The sequence below is a fragment of the Panthera uncia genome (genome assembly GCF_023721935.1).
Source record: "Panthera uncia isolate 11264 chromosome C1 unlocalized genomic scaffold, Puncia_PCG_1.0 HiC_scaffold_4, whole genome shotgun sequence".
Lineage (NCBI taxonomy): Eukaryota > Metazoa > Chordata > Mammalia > Carnivora > Felidae > Panthera > Panthera uncia.
In genome coordinates, this window is record NW_026057585.1 from 21129850 (window position 1) to 21148686 (window position 18837).

The following is an 18837-nucleotide window of genomic DNA, read 5'->3' on the forward strand; positions in this document are numbered from 1 at the left end:
TAATCAAAAAAATTTTTTTTTAATATTTATTTTTGAGAGAGAGAGAGAGAGAGAGAGAGAGAGAAGGATACAGAGGATCTGAAGTGGGCTGTGTGCTGACGGCAGAGTGCCGTCAAACAAAAAACAAAAAACAAACAAAAAAGAGTTTGTGGGGCTCAAACTCACGAACCCTGGGATCATGAGCTGAGCTGAAGTCGGATGCTTAAGGGAGTGAGCCACTCAGTGCCCCTACAGATGTATATTTTAAGGAGAATTAGTCTCCTGACATGTCTGTATGTTTTGTTTCACTATGTATGCAAGTGCTAGCACACAGAAACACAGCTTTGCACCTGTGTGTGGTGTGGAATGTGGAAGAGGACTGTGACGCCAATAAGATCTGGTGTTGCTTATGCAGCCTCTATCTGACTTCTTGCTGTAGCTGCCTGCTACACATGCCCTGTGGGATAATTTGAACAGCACACTATGAAATAAGTAGCAGTAGTATGTTCTTTATATGTCAGGGAATAGAAGTCTGTGCATTTTAGTCCTTATCTGGCACTCATGGACTGCTGGGAGTATGCCCAAAGGGCAGACGAGGAGGAGAGAAGAGAAGAAAAGAAAGATCAAGAGTAAGCAAGAGAACAAGGGCAGTAAAAGTTCATTTAGTAATGAGGTAGAAGAGTCATTAGAGATTTGTCTTAGACAAAATTGGTGGTACTGTTGGGTAGTATTAAGTTGTGTGTCCCTAGTTTACTTCTTTTCATCTTTTTTTTTTTTTTTGATTCAATTATAACGGGCCACAATTAGGGTTCTGTTTGATCTCATTAGTACTGCATTTCAGAGTCACAGTTGTTGAGAAGTATAAAATCTACTGGGTGAAGATTCCTGGCCCTGTAATTTCACAGCCCAATGCACCGCCTTTTACAACACCTGAAGCTACAGTAGCACCTTTGTCAACATTACCTCCTGTATCCCATTTAACCAAATCAGTAAGTAACCTTTTCATGGTTTCACCAAATGCAAGCTAAAAGAACAGTGTCTTTGGAAATTGTGGTTTATACTTGCTGAAGTATGCAGAGAAGTAGCTGTGCCGGGTTGTGGCAGTGAGTTTTTGGGACCTCTGCAGGAAATCTGAAGGAAGTCTTTATTGCCACATTATGACTTATGGGTCAGGATAAAGGGAGTGCAACACCCTGCATGTTCGAGGTGTGGTTATGACATTCTGTAGTCTGCACAGCCAAATATCAAACACGGAGAGGAACATTAAAGCTTAAGCTAAATTTAGACAAGATTTGGAGCAGAATCTTGAAATGGTGATGTAACTCTTAGATCTGATTTCACTAAGGCCAGTGAGTACTGGGGGATTCTATGTGCTGAACTACAGAAGCTCTTTTGCAAACTCATCAGCTAGAATTTCGTTTAGGCCCTTGGGTTCAAAAGAACTGTGGTTGAGAAAACATATCTTGTAAAGGGTAGTGCATATTAGTAACATTAGGTTTTTCTGAAAGAAATTCTGATAAATGAGACTTATTAGTTCAGAAGTGAAAATAATGAAAAGTGTCTTACGGCAGGTTATTGCAGTTAAAAGAACAAACTCAGGTCTGAATCCTGTCTCGCCTACTTTCTGTGTGACTTTAGACAAGCTACTTAATTCTCAAAGTCTCAGTTTCTTCACCTATAAAATGAGAAGTAATAATATCGAGCTCTTAGTATTATTATGAGAATTAAACAATGTAATGATTTTAAGGTTTCTAACTGCTTTGCACTTAATAGAAATTCTGTAAATATTAGTTCCTTTTTTCTTTTCCTTCTCTTTTTGTCTTTTTATAACTCTTTGTTCTCATGAGGAAGACTAAGTAAAGCACTTGTACTCTTTCTGTACTGTCTCATTTTGTTTTCCTTCTACATTTTGCAATATATAATTATACTTGATTGCATTATTATGAATGTTACACTTTTGACCATACAATTAGATTTTTTATTTGCACTAGCTCTAGCTTACTTAGTCTTAATGTTTATTTATTTTAAAGCTGCCTTAGGGGGGTAAATAGTCAGTCTGGACCTGAGCTTCCTAGGAGGAATCTTTCCATATATTCACATAAAAGGCATTAGTTCTCATTGGAGCTTTTATGGTATCTCTACACCAGGTTTGTACTCTCTGATTATAGAAAGGTTTATTCAGAGTCATGGGATTATAGCATTCATACAGAGCTAGAAGAGACCTCAGAATTCAGTCCCTGTATAGTTGAAGGTATACAAGAGAGACAGTTAAGTTCTTCAGCAAACACGATGGACTAAAGGGGAGAGCAGAGACCAAAATGCAAGTTTCGTACTGGTTTGTTTTTTCCATTCTACTGTGACTTTTCTTTAAGTTGCTGTGAAATAATAAGAAATGTGTATTGGTTTCTGCTGTGGTTCCTGCTAATATTTGGACTTTGACCCCAGTTCCTGATACAGAGCTCCTAAATCCCTTGTAATTTCCTGAGTGATAGGAATGCCTTTTGCTGTAATGGGTGGGCTGTCCATGGGGGCAGGTCACCAGAAAGACCAAGCCATGATTAGAAACTGGGAACTTTCTGCCCCCCACTCTCCATTTTCCAGAGATGAGCAAGGGGCTAAAAATTGAGTCATTAATCCATCATGCCTCCATGAAGGCTTCGTAAAAATCCCAAAACTATGGGGTTCAGAGAGCTCCCAGGTTGCTGAACACATGGAGGTGCTAGAAGGATGGTGCCTTAGAGAGGGCATGGAAGCTCCACACACCTGCCCTGCCCACATACCCTCCCTGTGCACCTCTTCCACCTGTTCCTGGGTTTCATCGGGTAATAATACACTGGCAGTCTCGTAAGAAACCTGTTTTCCTGAGTTCTGTGAGCCATCCTGGTACATTATCAAACTTGAGGAGAGGGTCATGGGAACCTCTAGTCTCCTTCATTGGGAACCTGGACCTTGTGGTTGGCCTCTGAAGTAAACAGTCTTGTGGGACTGAGCCCCTAACTTGTAGGATTGGACACTACCTTCAGGTAGATTGTGTCAGAATGGAATTGCAAAGTAGGACTTGTGCTTGGTGTCCACTGAGAATTGCAGAATTGCTTAATGTGGGAAAACCCCCCCCCACACTGGATGGCCAGAAGTGTCGGTAGAGTAGAAGAAATGAGAGGTGTTTGGATACAGTTCCCATTTAATCTAGATGTGTGATGTTTAACTCCCTTCTGAAATACACCATCATAGCGCATTCTAACAAGATGACTGAGCATTTTTGTGCCGTCAAATTGTGGAGCTGAGATTTTTGATGCTGGTCCTCTTATTTGCCATAACAAGGAAGCTCTGAATTAAATCATTGTAAATTGTTCCTGTTTCCCCTCCACTAAATTGTTATTACTATTATTTAGAGTGTTAGCGTATATTGGAATAACCATTTTTTCTTATATTATTTTAATATCAAATTTGAACCTGAATTCTAGATGCAGAGTCTAGGATCTGAATATAAAAATTCGTGAGTTTGTTTACTTTTTAAAAGTTCATTCTAAAAACTCAATGATAATCTTTTAGGCAAGAATGTCAGTGTGGGCTTAAATATTCCCTAAGGCGTTTTTCAAAATTTACTGGAAACTATGCTCCAGAACATAATTGATGTGAAATATTTTGTGTATTAAAGGAACTTTAATACTCATGCACATTATAGTCCAACTAATGTTGTGTCTTCCAGATTTTAATCAAAATTAATTAAGTTGAAAAGTTCACAACCTAACTACTGCTCTGATCATGTCTAATTTGGGTTGTGTTATTTGTTTCCTTCTTTGAATCTTTATTATGAAAAGATACTCTTGTTAAAACTTGTACTTCAAGGTAGTGGCTCTTTTATCATTGTGAAATGAACTGTTTGGTTGGTAATTAAGACTTTTTCTCCCTGTCATTTTTCTAGTTCAGTGCTTCAGATTGTGGGAACAAGAAGTTCTGCATTCGGAGTCCTTTGAACTGTGACCCAGAGAAGGAGCGTGCCTGTTTCTTCTTGTCCTTCACACGAGATGACCAATCAGTGGTGGTTGAAATGAGCGGTCCCAGTAAAGGCTATTTATCCTTTGCGTTTTCTCATGACAGATGGATGGTTTGTATCCCTCACTTACGTAAGTGGTAATGAAAGAAAAGTTACTGGAGGGAGCCTAATCAATGGCAGTTAGTTGTTTGTTCCAGAGTCAAATTATTATCCTGCTTACAATGGGAAGGGGAAGGGGAGGGCAGGAGAAATGAACATAGAGCGGGTTCTAAGTTAAAAATCTTTGGGTATTTCATGTTTTTAACAGTTGTGCAATTATATACCACTAAGAAAGGCTGTCTTGTAGAAAGTTAGGAAAATCACTTTGTATCCAGTGGATTTGCCGCTATATCTTTCTGTCTGTCCTGTCTGCTTATCTCTTTGTGATAAAAGCTTGAAGTACAGTTAGGAGAGGTTGCTCTGCCTCAAGTCTCATGTTATTTGTGATGCTTTTCAAACCCTCATTGTTTTCTCAAGTGTCCAGCAATCCCAGCAAGGGTTGCTGCTCACGGAGTCCCCATTTTGGTAGTCATCAGTACATATCCCAAACAGAGAGTTAAACCTGGCGTGTCCAGGCATAAATATATTCCTTACCGGTAGGCTCCTTTGTCAGATCTACAGAAGGCAGCATTTGTTTTAAGCTGATTCTCGCTCTCCCTAGGTAGTGCTGAATGGATTCAATGGTTCTGTAGATGGCAGCCTTGTGCTGTGGTGTGGCAGCAGAGTGCATCCTAATCTTCCAGAAGGAAGGAGGGAGAGTATGGGCCAGGACATGTGTAAGTCCTTTTCGAAGCAGAGTTGATGGTGAGGTCAGGGGTGACTACAAATGGAGAACGCCTCTTACTTCCACATTAGCAAAGGCAACGAGTTTTTTGTAGAGAGTTTTCTTCCTGTCATGTTTTAAACTTAGTATCACTTCTTAAGGGACTTGTAATTCAAAAAAAGAAAAGAAGCGCTGAGATTCTGTGATAGAAGGACGAATGTTTTCCCTAAAAGTGCACTCTGATCACATTGGTCCTCGTATGCTGCTTGCATGTATTGCGGGAAACCAGGTGTAACTTTTTTAGGGGGAGGGCATTGTAATATATGCACATGACCTAGATATATTACTGTATAGTTCTAGAATGCACTCATTATCTTTTTTCATTAAGCAAAACATAGACCTTAACCTTATGAAATTTAAGATATGTCATATGCTTTTAAAAATGACATATAAGAAATTGTGACTCTTTTTTTAAAGTTGTTTTTTGGGAAATTTTATGCTGGATCAAATGATGTTGCAAGAGTTCAAGACCTTTTCCCCATTGCCCTTTGTAATTGTCGTCAGAGCAATAGCATATTCTGTTGGTTATTTGCAGTTCAGGCAGAAATGAACCAAGTTTGGCCCTTAAGGTGGATAATGAGGCTGGGTTAGAAATAAAATTAGGAGCTCCTGGGTGGCTCAGTTGGGTAAGCATCCAACTCTTGATTTCACCTCATGTCACGATCTCGTGGTTTGTGAAATTCAGCCCCTGAGACAGGCTCTGCACTGACAGTGCAAAGATGCTTGGGATTCTCTCTCTCCCTCTCTCTTTGCCCCTCCCCTGCTTGTGCGTGCATGCATGCGTTCTTCCTCTCTCTCTCAAAATAAATAAACATTAACAAAATAAAAAAAAAATAAAATGGGACCATAAAGCAATAAGGAAAGATGGTGGTAGTACTTGTGGGAACAGTTCTGAAGATGAGCCCAGCAAGGGTTAACAATGGTAGCCTTGTTGGAGTAACTGTGTAGTTTCATCTGTAACATACAATATCATTTAGATATGTGTTCTAGTCACTTACATAAAAAAACATTCCAGTCACTTTAGAGCCAAACTTCATGCAATAGTATACTCACATTTTTCCTTTTCTGGTCACATAAAATCTGTCAGTGAGAGGAAAAGACACTAGTGCTGTACGGAGTGTGGTGATGAGGCACCCACAAGTAGACCAGTTATTTCTGTTCTAAGTTGTAGGCATAGATGGCACAAAAGCATTTATCTCTAATTCAAGATATATTTATCTTACTTAGAAATCTTATGTTTCTAGTATAGTACTCATCAAAAATGTTTATAAGAAAGACTTAATTATGCAGGTGCAGTTGATTTACAGAGCAATCTTAATGATTAAAATCATTTGTACACCTGTTTGCCTAAATTGTGGGAAATAAATCATCCTCAGAAAATATTTTTAAAGTGGTTACTTCTATTCCTGGTTATTTAAAAAATTTTAGGATATTTTTATGACCTGCTATTTCTTTTCAGTATGTAATATAAATTTAAATATTGAAGGTATCTGATGTTACGAATACTGATCAACCTGAATGATACCTTTTTCAGTTTCACTTATAAATTAATGATAGCAATTGTTTTGATGTTAAGCTTCACTAAAATTGATGAAAAGTATAATTTTCTGCATTTTAGTTATCAGTGACTTGCTAATGTCTGAATTTTAACTAATTTCAAAGTATCCACATATTCCCTATCTTCATATACTTTGTTAAATGATATAAAGTATATCAAGTGTACATATTATATATTAGCTTCTATTCCTGCCTTCTCCTGATTAGTGTCATCTTGCTTTATACATAATTTCTCAGTGCTCAAGTTCTAGAATGTTCCCAGTTCTGACTTATTTTGTACTTCAGACTGGGATTTTCAGTGGCCAGCTGGTCTTGTCCAGATGAGTGTTCTTGGACAACACAAACCATTATCTGTAAAATTGAACTTAATGTCTTTCCTCCTCATGTTTCTTGTGTTCCTCATTCTTGGTGATCAAAAATAGAAATAAAAAAGCAGTTACCATTATTGAATCCTTGCTTCTTTTCAGATGCCGTCCTGGGCAATTTATAGACTATCTCATTCACTGTTGTCATCATCTTTAGTGTTCCGGGAATTTTGGTTGTGACTTAGATTCTTCCCTTTTATTCACCTATCAGGTCCTTCTTCCTCCTACCCACCCCCCACTTTTTGTTTTGAGAAGTTTTAAATCCACATAACCATTGAAAGAATAGTACAACAAACACCAGTAAGTTTTTCACCTACACTTGCCACTTTCTTTCCCTCTCCATTCCCACACTGTGTGTGTGTGTGTGTGTGTGTGTGTGTGTGTGTGTGTGTAAGTGTGTGTATAGATTGACTTATGAGGTGTATGTAAACACAAATTTTTCCCCAAACTATTTGAAGGTTAAATTGTAGATACATCATGACATTTTATCTCTAAAAGTTTTAGCAACTATCTACAGATCTAAGTATCTAAGAACAAGAATATTCTATCATTACCATAATATCTTTATCACATTGAGGAAACTTAGTAATGATATAATTTCATGCAATGTAGTCTATATTCCAGATTCCTCAGTTGTCCCGATAAAGTCCTTTCCAGCTGTTCTTTTTTAAAAAAAGTTCTGAACCAAGATCCAGTCATTTATCACCAATACATTTAATTGTTATATCTTTTTGATCAGTTACCCTACCTGTTTTTTAGAATTTTTTTTCATGCTCCCATTCTGTAGAATGTTCCACAATTTGTGCAATAGATTCAGGTTAAGATTTTTGGCACAAGTACTACCTAAGGGATGTGTTTATTTCTCAGTACATCATGTCAAGAGATGTGTAATGTCAAATCATTCCAGTATTGATGATTCTGTGTTTGATCACTATTATCCATCAGATTTTTCCTTTGTGTTTTCTCTTTTTAATTAATAAGTAATCTGTGGGGTAATACTTTGAGTGTATATGAATATTTTGTTCCTCAATAACATTTTCTCAAGTGATTTTAGCATCTATTGATGTTCCTGCCTGAATCAATTGTTACATTTGTGATTACAAATTGTTGATTTTCTAATCTGTTAGCTGGTGTTCTTTTTAAAAAAAGAGCTTTCTTTTCTCTGCACCTCTCCTTCCCTTTTGGTGAAACATTATGGATTAATGAGTTACTTTTGTCTATTGAGTTATAGTTTATCATCATCAGTCTTCTTTTAGCTGCTTATATTGACCTAGATATGGCCTCTTAAAGCATTTTTTTTTTTCCCTTTTGATGGGTCTCCATTACTTTTTTAGTGTGTAACAAGCTGTTACACCAGAAAACATAGTTTATTGATTCCATTTTATACTGTTATGCATTTCATCATTTCCCAAAGGAGGTCTGTTTCCTTTTGATAGGAATAGTTTTTAGAAGTCAGGATTCGAGTACTTATGTGTTCACTGCTACCGATATTACATATACTTATGATTCTGTCTTTGACGTATTTCCTTCATTCTCTTTATTGCATTGTCACTATCTCTGACTTCGCCTACACTTTTTTTGTCATTTCCAGACTGCCGCAGTGACCCCCTCACGAGTCTTCTTGGCTCCCTGATTTCTTCTGTCTGGCTCATCTTTCAATAGCCACTGGACTTTTCTTCCCAAGCTGCCACAGAGATCATCTCAATGCTATCCCCAAAAACCTTTGGTGAACCGTTAGTAGTTATAGGAAGAATATTTTTTTTCATTAGCGTGGCTTTCAAAATACCTCAAAGTCCTTGTTGGAATTTCCAGCTTTACCCTGTTTTATGTTTTATGTTTTATCTTTTCACTAACACAGTTACCTGTTTCCTAAAATTTTCATATGTTTTTATATTTCTATGTCTTTAGTCCTGGAAATTCCTCCTTTTGGAAAACTTTCCCCTTATCTCAGGTCTATCTTACCCACATGTAAATATTTTTTATTTTCTAAGATCTAGTTAATAATCACCTTTCCTGATAAGGTTTTTCAATCTTTGGGTCTACATAATTTGTGTTTCCATGGTACTTTGTCTAAACCTGTTGTATCATAATTCACATACTATTACAACTGTCTGTTCCATTAAAATGTAGTCTTTGGTTGTAAGAACAATCTACTCATCTTTGTTTTTCCCATAGTATCCACACAATATTCTAAACAGCTCATTCTAAATGTTCGAAACAAGAGGAACAAACGGGAGAAAGGGTTCTGTCCAATTCAGAGATTTGGCAGAACTTCTTACATGTGTGTTTCCATGCTCCAAACTTGGGGTTTCTAGAAATTGCTTGGAGCCTATAGTTGTAATAGCACTTTCTCATATCTTTCATTTTAGAGTAGTGAGAACTGAGAGTTATCTCTTCTTCCTCCATCCCCATAATTTTCTCCAATATTTGGGAGGTCTGCCTCCACACCAACAAGGAGTTAGTATGGTATTTGTCTTATCACCATTTTGCCTCTTGTTATATTAAAAGTTATTTTAAATAAAAAAAGAATTTTTATACCTCATAGCAGATAGTCTAGAAAACACACAATGTTTGTTTAAATCAGAAATCAGTGAACATTTTCTGTAAAGGTCCAGATAGTAACTCCTGAGAATTTGTGGGCCTATGGCCTCTGTTCTAACTACTCATCTCGGTTATGATAGTGCTAAAACAACAATAGACAATCCGTAAATTAATAGGCGTAGCTGTGTTCCAATAACACTTTATTTGTGGACACTGAAATTTGGATTTCATGTATTTTTACTTGTCATGAAATATTCTTCTTTTAATTAAAAAAAAAAAAACATTTAGAGCACCTGGGTGACTCAGTTGGTTGAGTGTCCAACTTCAGCTCAGGTCATGATCTCACGGTTCATGAGTTTGAGCGCTGTATCAGGCTTGCTGCTGTCAGTGCAGAGCCGTCTTCAGATCCTCTGTCCCCCTCTCTCTCTGCTCCTCCCCTGCTCGCATGCTCGCTCTCTCTCTCTCTCTCTCTCTCTCTCAAAAATAAACATTAAAAAAAACCCGTTTTGATATGTAAACATCATTCTTAGCCTGTGGGTTGTACCAAAACAGGCATTGGGCTGAATTTGGTCTGAGTGTGCCATAGTTTGTTGATTCCTGGTTTAAATCATGACGACTCCAAGTTTCTTGAGTTGGGCTAATTCTGATTGGAATATAAGATGTGTAACAGTGAATAATTGGTTTGCTAAGGTTAAGTACTTGGGAGTTCTCAAAAGTGGAACTTTTAAAAATAAATTTGAAGCATGTTAGAATATCATTGGGACTAATAGCAAAATTTGTTATAACTTGTCAGTCTTGGCTTTGTTTAAGGAGTTTAATGACTATAGCACATAAAAGATCTTGTTAGCTATTTTATGGAGAATGATTTAGAATAGGTGAAAGAACCAAAACTGCACACAGTAGCCTAAAAGCCAGATTATTCATTTGTACCATCACTTAAATGGACTTTGAAGATGCAGTCTGTCCTCTGGTAGTCACTTCAAATAAGCTGTAACTTTTAGAGATAAAGAATATTGGAGACTAAAGGATAGATAAGAACTAGACTGAAAAAAATGCCTCCTTGAATTCAGACGATTTGGTTTGAGTGTGTAATAGTAAATCAGTGTGTACAATATCAGCAGTATTTGATTCTAGTATCTTCATCTTATTTATTTATTTATTTTATTAATTTTTTTTTAACGTTTATTTGTTTTTGAGACAGAGAGAGACAGAGCATGAACAGGGGAGAGGCAGAGAGAGAGAGGGAGACACAGAATCGGAAGCAGGCTCCAGGCTCTGAGCCATCGGCTCAGAGCCCGACACGGGGCTCGAACTCACGGACCGTGAGATCGTGACCTGAGCTGAAGTCGGACGCTTAACCGACTGAGCCACCCAGGCGCCCCAGTATCTTCATCTTAAAAGGTCCCCCCCAAACCCAATATATTGCAGTGTGTTTATAGTTATGAAAAATTGTAGGACATAGATGTTTATTTACAAATAAATATCTAGAACAATGTTCGTGATAAGTTCAGTGAAAAAACATAACGGAACTGTATTTTCAGCCCACTTGAGGTGAAAAAATAAATACAAATAGGTGTGGATGAATATATATGAAAGCATTAATAATGGTGTTTAAGTTTAGGGGCTTATAAACATGTCTATTTATTTAAAAAATTTTTAATGTTTATTTATTTTTGAGAGAGACCAAGCATGAGTGGGGGAGGGGCAGACAGAGAAGGAAACACAGGATCTGAAGCAGGCTTCAGGCTCTGAGCTGTCTCTACAGAGCCCGATGCAGGGATTGAACTCACGAGCTATGAGATCTTGACCTGAGCCGTAGCTGGATGCTTAACCGACTGAGCCACCGAGGCACCCCTATTTTAATATATTTTTTATATTGAAATTGTGTTGTTTTCGTATTCTAACAAAATTATTTATGTATTTATTTATATTGAAGTATAGTTGATACATAATGTTACATTAGTTTCAGGTATACAACATAGTGATTCAACAATTTGAAACATCATGCTACTATCTGTTATCATACAGAACTATAACACCATTGATTATATTCCCTATGCTCTACCTTTTATTTTGTTACTTATTCATTCCACAACTGGAAGCCTGTATGTCCCACTGCCTGTCATCCATTTTGCCCCTTCCCCCCACCTTCTGCCCTCTGGCAACCATCAAGTTTGTTCTCTGTATTTATGGGTCTGTTTCTGCTTTTTGTTTCTTTCTTCAATATAGCAAAATTATTTTTTATTAATAAATTGGACAGCCAATTCTCTGGAATTTGTGGTATCATTTGGGATTGAGTCAGTAAATTATGTTTTAAAAGCATCAAATACTATTTGATTTCATTAGGGATATTTTAAAAAACAAAATGTTGAAATTCCTTTGAATTTTTCTCATTTGCAATTGTTTTTCAGGGTGATGATGATGCTTATGTGTGTATTCATGAAGATCACACTGTGCACATACAACCATCCCATTTGATGGGGCGAAGTCACCCTGTGATGGACTCCAGGGTAGGTGGGAAGATTCTGGGAACCTCCACCCCTCTTGTCTGCCCCTGGCTATGCGGCCAACATTGGCAGTAGGGTTCCTTTCTTACAACAAGCTGGAAGACACTTTTCTGTGCTTTCTTTTATTTTTAAAATAATATATAAAAATATATAAAGTAAGTTTTATTATATTTGTACATTTAATTTATTAATGTCATTATATTATTTTATTTAACATTATATATTCAATATATTTAATATTATATAGTTTAATAAAATTGTATATATGTATTTAGTGTATACAACATAATGCTTTGATATATATATATATATATATATATATATACACATATATATGTATACATAGTGAAATGACTGCTACCATTATCTCCTCTCTTAGTTACTTTTTTTTTCTTTTTTGTGGTGAGGGCACCTGAAATTTTCTCTTAGCAAATTTCCAGTATATAATACAGTATTATTAACTATAGTCATCAGATCTCTAGACTTTCATCCTACATAACTGCAACTTTGTACCCTTTGACCAACATCTCCCTTTTTCTACACTTGGGGAAGCACAAGGTAAGGTTCTCTTACAGGAAAAGATGAATTCTTGCGTGCGCCATTTAAATCCTTTTTTGCATCTTATAAAAACAATTATGGTTAAGATAGTCAAAGCATCAGCTCCCTTTCATAAGCTTACAGATAGATTTTTAAGAAAAGGTGTAGGTTAATGACACAGTTTCTTGTCTAGTGAGAAAGGGGAACATGTATGGTAGAGACTGGTTCAGTGCCTTGGACAGTTGTCTTCAGTGCTCCTTGTTGGCATCTATGCCAAAGATGGCTTATTTCTGGTAGAGAAGTGTCTTTTTCACATGGCAATTGACAAGCAAGTGAGCTCTGACCAAGAAGTAGTCATCTCCTAATAACGTTATGTTCTCTGCAGAGCTTTCCCATAGCTTGGAACTTCTCCCTTCAAGCACATTGCATCTTGCCCACTAGGGTATTACTTTCTAATTGTTTCTTCAGTGTTTTTGATTGTGTGTTAGAGGCAAGAGGGGGTTAGTACATCTGCCAAAATTTCTAACCTGGGTAGAGGGTTTGTGGGGTTCTGACTCAATGTAAAAATAGTGTTTTTGCCAAGTAGAATAAAGACCAATAAACCAGGAGAAAATGTTTCTTGTACTCCTCAGAGAGGAAGTGGACAAACAGTGATACAGCAGACAAAACATGCACAAAGGATCTTAGGGAAAGGAAATCGACTAGGTCAGGATTTTGATAATATTTTATTTTTAACAAATCTGTGGAAAGTGCTGAAGAGACCCATTGTGTGTGTTTGTAGGGTGCTCTTGAGGATATGGCTTGGAGGCTGGCGGATGGTGTTATGCAGTGTTCTTTCCGAAGAAACATTACCCTTCCTGGGGTTAAGAATAGATTTGATCTAAACACAAGCTACTACATCTTTCTAGCAGATGGTGCAGCTGACAATGGTACGTATATTGATAAAAACTATCTTTTCAAGTTTGTTCCTTTCTCTTCTTCCCTTTTCCACCTGTTCTGGAGACACTACTATAATTGCTCATTTTTTAAGATACACACTTGTGGGTAAAGAGTTATCAAAACCCCTTTCCATTTTTGCCTGACAATTTGACTTTGGTTAACCTTCTAGGTTTGTTTCCCTGGAAACTAGATAAAAGTAGTGTCAACTGTGTCATAAAGCAACATGCTTATGATAAAAATGACTTCTGGCTGGCAAACTGCATTTGGACCAGGAAGAACTATAAATACCTAGGAAGAAGCCATATCTTTGGGCTTCCCTAAGTGTTGTGACGTTGGCAGATCCCTGGCAGGGATCCTACAAACAGTGACTGTAGGGTTGTTGCAACAGATTTTGGCTTTTGCAGGGTAACCTGTCCACTGTGAATTTCACCTCCTTGAACCTGAGCTTTCTCGAGGGAGCTGGAGGAAGGGAAGAGAGAGTAGCTCTTGGACAGCTGAATAAAGTGCTACAGGATTTCCCATTGAAGGAGAATGCCTCTCAGTGCTCTGCAGATGTGCTGTGTCTCCTGTCCCACGTCTTTCTAAGTGAATCTGATGTCAAGTGCAGCCTATGGTAGTTTTATGAGTTTGAATATTTCCCTTATCCTTAAGAAGACTGCCCTGGTGGGTATTGATTGCAACACATTTTTTAAAAACATTTTTTAACCTTTTTTATTTATTTTGAGAGAGACAGAGACAGTGTGAGTGGGGACGGGCAGAGAGGGAGACAGAGAATCCCAAGGAGGCTCCATGCTGCCAGCACAGAGCCCAATGTGCGGCTTGAACTCACGAAACCATGAGATCGTGTCCAGACCCAAAATCAAGAGTCAGATGCTTAACCGACTGAGCCACCTAGGAGCCCTTGTGTTGTAACACATATTAAAAGGGATTATTAGATTTTGTTTAAGGCCTTGGCTAATGATGTTTTGAAGAACTACAAGAAATGCCAAGGTAGTATTTAGTGACTCCTCTCTTGGGAGATAATACTGTACCCAAACTTTGAGACTGTAACTTCTTTTTAAAACTGTGAGAGGGGCGCCTGGGTGGCTCAGTCGGTTACGCGTCCGACTTCGGCTCAGGTCATGATCTCGCGGTCCATGAGTTCGAGCTCCGCGTCGCGCTCTGGGCTGACAGCTCAGGGCCTGGAGCCTGTTTCAGATTCTGTGTCTCCCTCTCTCTGACCCTCCCCCGTTCATGCTCTGTCTCTCCCTGTCTCAAAAATAAATAAAAACATTAAAAAAAAAATTTAAAACTGTGAGAAGCTGGGCGTATAGAATGGGAGGTCAGGGGGTGAGGTAAAGGAAGAGGAAGAGACAAATGTGGTGCAGGTGGAGTTGTGAAAAGCCTTGCATATTCTATTACGTGGTTGAGATTTTATACTCTAGGTAAAGGGGAGACAGTGGTTTTGAAGCAGGATAAAATATCTACTCATGTTACAAGAAAATTTAGGAATATTTGTAGATTTAGTTGTAGGTGATATGTGTAGTTATCTTAGTCAAATCATATATTCTTATTTGCACCAGCATCAGCAAATATGGCTTGAAAATCATTTCTTGGTTAAGTGATAATGAATAAAAATTACTCAGGGCTTAATGAGTGCCAGTCACTGGATAAGCATGATAGTTAGATTTTTCATTTTTATCTTCATAATATTACATTAGATATGTAGTATTATTATCTGTTTCATCCAAGAGGAAACTGAGGCTTAGGAGCAGTTAAGTAATTTGCCCAGATGAGTGAATGGTAGAGTTGGAATTTGAACCCAAACTCTTTGACCTCAGAGCCTAACTGGTCAACACTTTTGAACACAGGAAATACAGGAATTGGATTTTTAATGAGGAAAAGGTCACATATGTGTGTTTTTAAACAGATACCACTAAAGCACAGGTAATTGTTTGTCATTATTACAATTGTCACTTACTGTGTGCAGTATACATATCTTGTTTATTTCTCACAGAGGCTCTGTAAATATACATTATATTGACCATTTTAGAAATAAAGAAACTGGAACCTAGAAAGGTTAAGTAACTTGTTCCAGATCTAACGAGTAAGAAATTAAGTCAGATATTAAACCCCAGGCTGTTCTGCTTACAGAAGCCATGCCCTTTCCATCATACCAAATTGCTTCCTTGGATGCCCAGTATGTTACAAATGCTTCATAAATGATTATTGATGCAAATGGATGTCTTAAATTGCTATGGGATTTAACAGTTTGCATTTATACTTTAGAAAATTTTATACTTAAAAGATGTTACATGTATTAAAATAAAAGCAATTTCATTTAAGTGGATGAATTCTATTATATAATAAATTGTGTGTGTGTGGGGGTATATGAGAATGCCAAAAATTTCTTCTTAGGTCAGCACTGTAGAAATTGGAATGTATTTTCTTATAGAAACAATATTTTAAGTGATAGTCCTTTTTTTAAAAATGTTTTTTTAAACATTTATTTATTATTGAGAGACAGAGAGAACCAGAAAATGAGCATGGGAGGGACAGAGAGAGGGGGAGACACAGTGTCTGAAGCAGGCTCCAGGCTCTGAGCTGTCAGCACAGAGCCCGATGCGGGGCTCGAACTCACGAGCGGTGAGATCATGACCTGAGCCGAAGTCAGATGCTTAACCAACTGAGCCACCCAGGCTCCCCTTAAGTGATAGTTCTAATATGTCCTCAGAAAAACCTCATTCCTGGATAATGCGTGTGCAGAATAGACCATCGTTGTATCTTCCTCTCCTGCTGGTGTTGCTGTGCTGATGATACGGGGGAGAGCATCTGTATTGTCTTTTGTGGTGTTTCTCAAACAACCTTCTTCAGAAAAGCTTCAGTGTAGCCTCAAACAACCTTCTTCAGAATTGAGTGACTGCTAAAAAATGCAGATTCCTGAACTCCATCTTAGACCCACTGAATCTCTGTTGTTGATGCTTGGAATCTGCATTTTTAAAAAAGTTTATTTTTGGGAGAGACAGAGACAGCACGAGTCGGGGGTACAGAGAGAGGGAGAGAGAGAATGTCAAGCAGGCTCTGTGCTGTTAGTGCAGAACCCCATGCGGGACTCGAACCCGTGGAATGTGAGATCATGACCTGAGCTGAAACCAGGAGTTGGAGTCGGAGTCGGATGCTTAACCAACTCAGCCACCCAGGCACCTCATTCGTCTGCATTTTTAACCAGCATCCCAGGTGATTGTTTTGTATACTGTGGTTTGATAACTCACTGCTCTAGGACAAGGTTCTCCCAAATAAGGTGTATATACCTTGTAAGGCAGTCCAGGGATCCAAGGAACAACACCAGAACTTTGTATGTAGATTGATTTTATCTCCTCTCATCTTAAAAAATTTATTTTTTAATATATTTTAGTGTACATAATGCATTAAAACAATAGTACATGAATGTGTTTATTAACTCAAGTATACGAGTACGGACTCGTTTTTTTTTTTTAAACTGGTGGAGTGCAAAGCAAAAAAGCAAAACAAAACCTCAAAAAGAAAAAAAAAATCCAAACCTAACATTTCTGCTTTAGGGAATAAACTTTCCAGTACCCTTGTATTAAGGAACAAAGTACAATTGCCACATAAATCATTGTCTCTTCTGTTATCTAGTTATATGTACGTGAACCATTTATAAATTGCAGTCTGTTTAAAAGCAGTGAGACTTTGTGAGGTTGAAACCATTTTTCAAAGCCATCATAAAATCTCAGTAACTCTTATAAATGTAAAATGTACCCAATTTCAGTAAAATCCATTTAAAACCTTTTTCTAATACTGTTTCCTTCCTAGAATGCTGACATTGTCCTATCATGAGATAAGCAGTCATGTGAAATGATAGAACTCACTTGGGTGAATAAGTAATTCACAATTAGGAAATCTACCAATTTAAATAATTAATGAACTGGAGACTCTTTTATCACATGACCGGTTATTTTAACAATTTAGGAATACCACACGTCACATAATACTGTAGAGCCTTGTACTAAATACAAACTCAACTTGCCTTAGAGCAGAAATCCAAGATTATAATAGAGCCGTACAAAGGAACTCCAAAAATTATAATGGACTTCTGCTTTAATGAAGGTTAAATTCTTGCTCAGCCATGGCTCTGAAGTGAATCAGAATTTAAAAATACTTTCTTCCAAATGACTCTCAGGCTATTGGGAATGTGGTCTGGTTTTCATTACTGCCGCTCTGCTAATTCAGTATAATTCCTGATAGTTATTGTCTCTCTCTTCTTGACTCTCTTCTGTAGGTATTCATTACATAAAACTTTTGTTTCCTGCTTTATCTCTGATCTCTGTTATAAACAAGCCATGATATAATAGTATTTGTGAAATGAAATCAGCTGTCCTAACACCATTTTTTGAATAGTTCATTTTATCTTTGCTGCTTCAAAAGCCTCTTTATCATATATCAAACATTTATTAGTAAATCAAACTATTTCTAGTTTATTTTTCCACTAATCTATTACTGTACTCGTTGAAATTACTATAGCCTTATAATAGGTTATGAATTTTGATAGAGCATGATTCCCTTCCTGGCTGCCTTTTTTCAGGAATTCTTGACTCTTTGTTATCTATCTGTTCTTCCAGATAAACTTTAGAAATGATTGTCAGATTCCATTAAAGATCCTGTTGGGGTTGTGATTGGAATTGCAATGAAATTTTAGATTAATTTGAAGAATAATTGACATCTTTGCAATAGAGAGTCTTTCTATCCAGAAGTATACTGGATATTCTATTGATTAAAATCCTGTGGTGTTCTTCAAGTCTTCATATAGGGTTTATGTATATTTTTTGTTACTTTGTTTCTATGAATTTTATAGATTTTAATATGACCTATTGTGAATGGGATTATTTTTCTTACATTTTCTAAATTTGTTGGTGTATAGGAAAATTATTGATTTTTGAATGTTTGTCTTGAATGTAGCCATCTAGTTTTCCAGTTGATTATTTTGGATTTTCTAGGTAAACATCGTATTTTGTGCAAATAATGAGGTTACATAGCCCTCATTTTTTGTCTTATTTCATTGTATTACTTCTCCCAGAAAAATGTGGACTAGCAAGAATTCTTGTCTTGTTCCTGATTTTTACAGGAATACTTTTAATATTCCGTGTTGTGTCATGTTTATTGTATTTTCCTGGTGGATAACTTTTATGGTGTTTAGGAAATGATTTTTTCCTAACTTTACAGAGTTCATGTCATGAACATGTGCTGAATTTCATTTGATGTCTGTCAGGCAGCAATTAAGATAATATTTTATCATTACTTTTATAGACTTCAGAATGGCAAATGGTCCTCACTTTCCTGGGATAAACCTTGCTTGGCCATGTTTTATAATACTCCGTTTTTTCAGATATTTAGTTTTGAGAGAGAGAGGGAGAACAGAGTGTGAGTGGGGGAGGGGAAGAGAGAGAGGAAGACACAGAATCTGAAGCAAGCTCTAGGCTGTGAGCAGTCAGCACAGAGCCCGATTTGGGGCTCAGATCCACGAACCACAAGATAATGACCTGAGCTGAAGTTGGA

The 18837-nt window shown here is 37.2% G+C and overlaps 1 protein-coding gene across 1 annotated transcript in view; it reads left to right on the forward strand.

Moving 5' to 3' along the window:
- The window catches only part of FRRS1 (ferric chelate reductase 1), a 46453-nt gene that overhangs the window by 13331 nt on the left and 14285 nt on the right, over positions 1-18837 (forward strand). The window contains exons 5-8 of the mRNA XM_049616748.1: positions 821-968; positions 3905-4087; positions 11713-11811; positions 13127-13274. Coding sequence (XP_049472705.1) covers positions 821-968; positions 3905-4087; positions 11713-11811; positions 13127-13274 — 578 coding nt within the window. The remainder of the gene's footprint in view (positions 1-820; positions 969-3904; positions 4088-11712; positions 11812-13126; positions 13275-18837) is intronic.